At 49.0% G+C, this 7,607-nt stretch overlaps 1 protein-coding gene across 1 annotated transcript in view; it reads right to left on the bottom strand.

Moving 5' to 3' along the window:
- XPC (XPC complex subunit, DNA damage recognition and repair factor) overlaps positions 1–7,607 on the bottom strand; it is a 35,471-nt gene that overhangs the window by 20,246 nt on the left and 7,618 nt on the right. Inside the window, exons 3-7 of the mRNA XM_007449151.1 lie at positions 5,945–6,063; positions 3,587–3,710; positions 2,574–2,658; positions 897–1,054; positions 500–620 (exon numbers count right to left, since the gene is read on the bottom strand). Coding sequence (XP_007449213.1) covers positions 500–620; positions 897–1,054; positions 2,574–2,658; positions 3,587–3,710; positions 5,945–6,063 — 607 coding nt within the window. The remainder of the gene's footprint in view (positions 1–499; positions 621–896; positions 1,055–2,573; positions 2,659–3,586; positions 3,711–5,944; positions 6,064–7,607) is intronic.

Raw genomic sequence — 7,607 nt, 5'->3', positions numbered from 1 at the left:
TTTTCAGCGGGAGACAAAGCCTGTCTACACACAAACTCCTCGCCACGACTCCTTCTGGACAGAACCCTACTCACTGCACGGCCACCTGCCAGCATCATCACCCAGCTTAGAAGGTAAGGAAACACTTTCTTAATGATTTCAGCAGCCAATTTGAAAAAACATTTCCTTGGGACTTTTAAACATGATTTTTGAATACTGTAAACAATTCGAGGGCAGCTGACCAAAAATCAAGTGCTTTAATACACCAGGACACCAAGTAAGAGACAGGAGAGAGGGCAGCTTTCAACTCGCGCATGGGCCCAATCCTGTCTCCAATGCTTACCAACTGAACGACCCTAAGAAAGTGATTTAGCCTCTCTGAGCTTCAGTACCTGTTTTTATTTTATGAGAACTGAGCAAGGAAATATACGTAAAACAGCTGGAATGGTATGTGGCACATGACTGCCATATTCCCCAGCTAACAGACCTAATGAAAACAGTGCTGCCAGGAGTCACTCACGTGGACCAACTCTTCACTGTCTCTCGCAGAGTAAATAGCAAACCTTCTCTCCAGCGTCGTCTGCAGGCCATCCTGCTCATTGGTTGAAAGGTCTGCATTAACTGTAAATGTCCCAATGAACCTGGAGAGAAATCAGGCATTCCTTTGCGTCAGAGGTCAGGGCCAAGAGGAACTCTGTTCTTCCACAGCCAAAACACAGAGCGGGCTGTCCTGGGAGCCCCGCCTGCCAGTGCCCCTCTTCCCAGCCTGTCTGGCCGACTCCTGAAGACCCAACTCACACCCTCCCCCTGGGGAGCCTTCCCAGCCCCTCAAGGCGGGTCTGTGGAACTGACCTGCGCCCAGCGTCTGAGACACAAATCCTACACTATGCTCTGCAGGACAGGCCAGAGGGCCCTACCATTTCGCCAGGTTTGACAGGTAGCTGACGTCCACGTCTTGAGGTGGCACTTTGGTAAAGCGAGTTGGGATGATGGAGAGGCCGATGGCACGCAGATCTGGCTGGTTGCAGATGCTATTTCGATAGAAGCCATTTGCCAGCAGACACAGAAGGTGAACCTGGGGAGAGGGAAAAGCGAAGGCTGAAAACCAGTGGGATTTTTGCTGCCAAATTCAAAGACGTTTTGCGGACAGCAAATATTTGTTGTCATTTCTACATGCAAGAAAAGTAAAAATACGAACACTGCCGTCTCTCAAGACTCTGTCTTTCAACCCCTCTTCTCTCTAGGTACTCCTTCCCTCAAAGAAACAATCACATCTCAAAGCTGCAAAATACAAACTTCCTTTTTCTCAAGAGGTCTCATCTTTTAGAGGCACTGATACAGCCTGAAGGATTTGTGGATGAAATGTTACAAAGTCTGGTGTTTGCTCCAGAAAGATCAGGAGGAAACGGAATGGGGGAGAGCCGCTGTCGCAGCTGGGATGGGACAGGCCGTGTGCACCTCAACCCCACCCCGGTGTGTGTAATGCCTCCGCCGCAGACCCACACGTGTCCCCATGCCTGCGCGCCACCCCAGCCTTCCCCAGCCTCCGGAAACGACCACGCGGCTGTCTGCTCCTCCTCCCACTCAGCTTTGCATCATTTCCCCTCAAGGCAGCCCCCCTTCTTCCTGCCTACAGCCGGCCTGCTGCAGCCCATGCTCCGCCCTTCTCCCCTCACTTAAGCTTCACATCTTGGACTCATAGTCATCCTCGCCTTTCTTTCACCTCCAACACCAAGGGGTAAAAGAAACCCAGCCACCCGGCTCGGCGCCCAGGCCTGTGAGGGCGCCACGCCAGCTCTCCCCTCGTCTCTCCACCCTGACTCTGTGCTCCTTGCACCTCTCGGCTTCTGCAGCTGCTGCAAGGCAGTACCCCTTGCACCCTGCGCATCACTACACTCTCCCTAGCTGCCTGCTGCCGGTCCGAGGAAAACCAACGTCTGCCCTTGCCTCACTCTCCATGGGCCTCCAGCGCATGCTGCCTCCTAGATGCAGGCCCCCTGGCTGTCCCACCAGCCCGGCCACCACTCGGACTTTCTGCGTCTCCCTGTGCCATCCTTCCTCCTGACCCGCCCCATCCTCTCTCCTAAATGAGGCCTTCCTTGGCTACTGAGGCCCACACTGATCTCTTTCCTTGTTCTATGTCTCGAGTCTCCCTGTTTTGATGTCTTTCCTGTTCCTGTGTGAGATCAGCAACTCCTGAATGGTAGGAAACAAGCTTCATACAAGTCTCTCTCCCCACAATGCCAAGCACCTTGCTAAGGCCCTGGTGTATGTTCAGGAAGTACCAGCTGAAGCCAGAAGCCACAGCAGCTTTAGCTGAGATCAGAACCAACGTTATTAAGCAGCTGAGAGAAGGCATGGGAGGAGAATGCCTGGTATCAGCAGCCCCTGCTGCCCGCCCAGCGCTGAGCTACGCGCTTTACACCTGCTGTCTGCTTACTCCTCACGCCCATCCCCCCGGCAGACACTGTTATCACCCCAGCTCCACAGCGAGTCAGAAACTCACCAGGTCAGACAGTGAGTGGAAGCGCAGCGGCGGGGCTGATGGGAAGCCCAGTTCCCCTGCGTACCACCCTCCTCCTTCCCTGCCGTACCTTGTGTGTGTCCTCACGGACTTCCTTATTGAAACGTTTCATCATCCTCCGAAGATGTGTCTCAAGCTCTGTTTTGATCTTCTCACTGCAATGCACACTGAAAACTCGGAGGATGAAGGGTGAAGGCTGACCCCACTCTCCCGTCAACACCTTTCAGCTGCAATGACTGAGGCTGTGCTACTCAGCAGACCTGCAGGCTGGCTGTTCCCACTCCTCCTTACCCGCGAGCCCGGGCCCAGGACATTCCCTCCCCTTGCTCGACCTGCGCTCGACCTGTGCCCGCCCGCCATCCAAGCATGCTTCAGGGCCCGCCCTCCAGGACGAACCCTCTGACTGTCCCGACCCTGGGACTGACCGGCTCCTCAGCACACACTGCCTTACGTCAAGTTAGCACACGCTCGTTTGTGCGATGCTGCTCTGCTGTAAAGTCTCTCATGTCTGTGGCCCAAGCATCCTGAGGAAAACCTGAGGCTTCCGGACTGCTATTGGCTCCCTCCTTCAGGCCTAATAACGTGTCCATCACACGGGGGCCTCAGGAACCAATTAACTACCAGGAGACGCACTCCATATGGCTGGGCCGCCAGGGGCTGCCGAGGGCCTGGGGACCCTGGAGAGGAGTGGGGGCCCCCAGCCGCGGCGGGCACTGCCACAGGCCCTGCAGTGACGTGGGGAGACGAACAGCAATGCCGGGTCAGCCTGAGGGACGCAGATCGTGGTGCATCCACTCACAGCAGAAATGTTACTTAACCTCTCTGAGTCTCCGGCTCCTCATTCACACACTGTCCTAAAGACGGAGTAAGAAGACGGGCAACCTGCAGAGCCCCTGGCACACTTCCTGCCCTAGCCAGGACACAAAGGTGTCTCCTTCAGTCCTAAAGGTGAGCCCAGGGCTCTCTCACCTAACGCTCCTGACAGCTCTGACACTCAGCCCGGGTCTCCTATGTGTTTTTCATTGAGGAGCAGCTGCCGGTGACGATACGTGACAGAAACTAGAAGCAAGTGCTTAATCGTACCTTCTTTCTCTTGCCTTCACCTGCTCCGGTGTTTCAATTTCTATCTCCACGGGCTTCACGGGCAGAGCGGATGTAGAGAAGGCTGCGCTTTCCCCCACGTCACCCGGCACGGGCTCACTAACTTCTATAAACAGTAATTTTTAAAATCAATAATAATAATTATCGTTATAATAGATACTGTACCAAACAAAATTGAGGTTCTGCTGAGATGGAGCAAGTGAGGAATGGGTGTGAGGTAGGAAACCGGAGAGACCATGCTCTGAGTTCCTAGGAAATGCCAGGCCCTGTGCTCTTACAATCTAATTGTCTCATTAACCTGCACAAGAACCCAGAGAAACAGCCCTCAGAGGAAGAACCTTAGGCACAGAGATAGTGAGGTGAATTAGATACAGACCCCTGGTATCATGGAGCTAATGCTCATCTGTGTCTGTTTTAGTAGAGACTTAGGGAGCAATTTCCTATTCTCTGTATCACTATGGTAACGCTCACAAAAATTTGCTTTGTAGAGAGGCATGACTTCCCGATTCAACTGTAAACTTGTACTGAATACACGGCAAGGCATGCATCTTCATCTCTTTCTCCGTTACACTGCTGAAATAAATTAAATTTGCTGAACTGTGAACTTCATTTGCAAAGTTCCTTTCAAAGCAGCTCTGGGCCTAGAAGCAATGACACCCCACTGGCAATGACAATACCCAGTGCCAAGACCTTGGTTTCCATGTACCTGTTCCTACTAAAATGAACCAGGGCTTCTTAGAGAGAAAAAAGGCCAATTCCAGGTGTGCAGCAAGGAGAGTATAGAGAGATCCTGGAACATCTTATTGTGCCAAAGAACAAAAACATTCTCAGAAACTAATGAAGCCATGTCAAAAGGACTCTGTAGGGTAGCTAGCTCAAAGGGGCTCCTGCTCGCCAAATGTGGGACAATCCAAAGATCAAAAAGTGTAATGATGATAACTGATAACATATTTGAATTTTTAAGTCCACAGTGACACCCAAAATAAATAAATACAATTCTTAAAAGGCAGAGCTCTTCTTTACAGATCAAAGTCAGCTAATAAATATACATGAGATGACAGAATCAAAATATTTGCAGTGCTCAATATAATAATCCTTGATTCAGTCAAGATCATTGACGCTTGCTAAAACCATTACGTAGAAAGTGACTGGGGAACAGGATATTCACAAAGAATCAGAGTCCCACTAGAGATGGTAAATTACAAAAGGAAAATGTACCTTTACATTGGCACAATCAGGCAGTACCACAGACACGGTCAAACTTAGCATCGGTAGTGGTACAACCTGACATTAGATGCCTCTTAATGGATGCACTGTGAAATACAAAGCTCTGAAGTGTTCCTGCCAAAAAATGTTTAATCTATATATAACTAAGTCTTTGGACTCACCTTACAGTTTATAAGAAATCCAGGGGGCATTCAAACAAGTTTACCACCATCACAAACCACAATATGAGACATTCTACAAAACAAGAGGCCAGGACTCCACCAAAACAAAACAAAAACCCAGTGCTATGAAAAGCAAAAAAAAAAAAAAAAAAAAAGAAAGGAAAAAACAGTTATAAAGGATAGTTTTATAACAATTAGGGACTTAATTTAGGTATGATAATGGTATTTCATCATGCAGGAGAATGTCTTACTCTTAGGAAATGCATGCTGAAGCATTTACAAGTGGAGAGTCAGGATGTCTGCGACTTTCTTTCACGTGGTTCCACAATGCAGACTTAACAGAAGGAAAGATGCTGCTGGTACATTCAAACGGCACAATGGTACAGTTAGTGAGTCTAGGTGAACAGTGTATGGACTACATGTCCAGTTTCTTTGTAGGTTTGAACGCTTTCAAAATAAAAAGCTGGGAAAGAAAAGTCACGCTAGGGGCTATGTATTGTGAGTATGTGAGGCACCAGGCCCATCACATTTTCCCACAACAACCCTGGAGCCTAGACTGTGCCCAGCTCACAGTAAGTGTTCGATGTCTACCAACTGTCACCAGTGGAAAAACTCAGCTCGGACAGCTGGAGTTACTCACTCACCCAGCTGCACAAGTGGCAAAGCTGGCCGCTGAGCCAGGTATGAGCACCCGTAAAGCCCGGGTTCTCTTTATTGTGGCTGCTCTATCTCATGATCCCCTCCATGGAGCACCACCAGAGGAAGAGAATATACAACGTTCTTTGCTATCCTGGTCATGACTTTTTCCTTACATCAAAAGCAAGTCCCCTACTGCAACTTTGTCTTTATTAGTTTCAAAAGAAAAGGACAGGATTGTAGTGACATGACTCCAAACAGAATCAAACAGAAAAACAGGATCAAACAATTCTGAGAACAGATGAAGACACTTTACCTTCTACCTCTTCCCAGTCCTCCTCACTCTCTTCCTCGTCGTCCCCTTCACCCCCACCTTTGTCCGCAGCAGCCTCTTTCTCTGGACGGTGCACCTTCTTGAGGGCACTCGGTAAGTCCCTGTGTAGAGATCACAGGAGGGAAGGTGAAGAAAAGCTCAGACATCCTAAGGCTATGTTTAAACTAAACTCAACTTTAAGGACTCCTTCTATTTACTGAGAAACTGTTGCAATTAGTTGATGATTTGTGAGCTCTGAGCCTCACTTCCTTCATTAGCCCGGGTCTCAAGTTCCCATCAAGATGTGCTCTGATCGTGGGTCGCCCACTAGATGTGCTGTCAAAACAGGAGGAACACGATGAACCTACAACCTAGAGCTGTGTGAAGGGAAACAGCTGTGTCTGTAAATGATACAGGGGAAATCAGAAAAAAACCACAAAAATAATGTGAGTCCCAGAAGTAAAAGCTGCGATGTCTATGTGCACACATGTGCAGCCAGACGCCAGAAAGAAGAGGAGAGAAGTCACATTTGCGGATCCTACCATGAGCCACTCAGAAGATTCTTTCCCCACCTCTGGGAAATAAGATGCAAGGAGACTGAGGTTGGTAGAATTTTAACTTCTAAGTAAGTGGGGGATGTAACTGAACACAGGTGTGTCATAAGGAACACGGACAACTGGAAGGGTAAGGAGAGAACTACGTAGATACAGAGCTGGCTAAATACTGACTCAAGAGTCAACGGTTGCTAATATGCAATAAAATTCTGCAAATTCACACATAAGATATGTTCAGGGAATTGAGTTACTTACAGCTTTTGTAAGACTGGACACATGGTATCCAGTGAGAATATGACCCAAGATTTTAGCACAGACATTTAAAATGACAAGCCTCAGGCCTCAGCTCTAAAAAGACAAACACTCCCTTTTTAGCCTGCCACTTCCTCTCAACACCACAGCAACAAAAATGTCCCCTCAGAGTACAAGTGGCAGAAATGGCAACTCTTAACTGAAAGGGAAAGGGGGACCAGAGCTTTCCCTGGCAACATCCTGGTCTATCTGTTTGTGAATTTCTATGCAGAAAGAATTCAACAAGTGGGGGAGGCAGTTGGGAAGCAGTAAGCTCAGAGGCATTCGCAGGAAAAGTCTTAGAGAAAAGAAGAGACGAACGATGGTGGAAAATCCACATGCTTCCTTGCGCTCCTTCCCACAGCTGCCCTGTCCCGGCCTACTTTCTGAGCCAGGACTGGAGGTTGCTGGAAAAGGTGACGCTAAGAGCGAGGGTTAATTTCTGAAACGAAGAAGAAACTGCTGCCTCTCTGTTTGTCTTCTTCCTCCCCGCTCCCCAATTTCCCTAAGAGGCAGATGATCAATTGTTGATTGTTCACCACATATTAATATGTTCATTCACTGTCAAAGGCCCCGCCCTAGACACCATGGGGCATACACAAATGAACCAGTGTGGGTCCAGCCGTCTGAGAGCTCACAGTGGTATATGGCACGGACACAAGTAAGCGTAACACAAGGCGGATCAGTTACACTCTTAAGAGATGCAGCAAGAAGTCCGAGGAGGAAAAGGGGGAGGAATCAATTAAGACTGTGGAGGGGATGACTTCTGCTCTGCATCTTGAAGGTGGAAGAAAGCGTTGTTCCAGGCAGAAGGAAGAGCG

Source organism: Lipotes vexillifer, unplaced genomic scaffold (genome assembly GCF_000442215.2).
Source record: "Lipotes vexillifer unplaced genomic scaffold, Lipotes_vexillifer_v1.1 scaffold2653, whole genome shotgun sequence".
NCBI lineage: Eukaryota > Metazoa > Chordata > Mammalia > Artiodactyla > Lipotidae > Lipotes > Lipotes vexillifer.
This window is presented reverse-complemented; position numbering and strand designations above follow the sequence as displayed.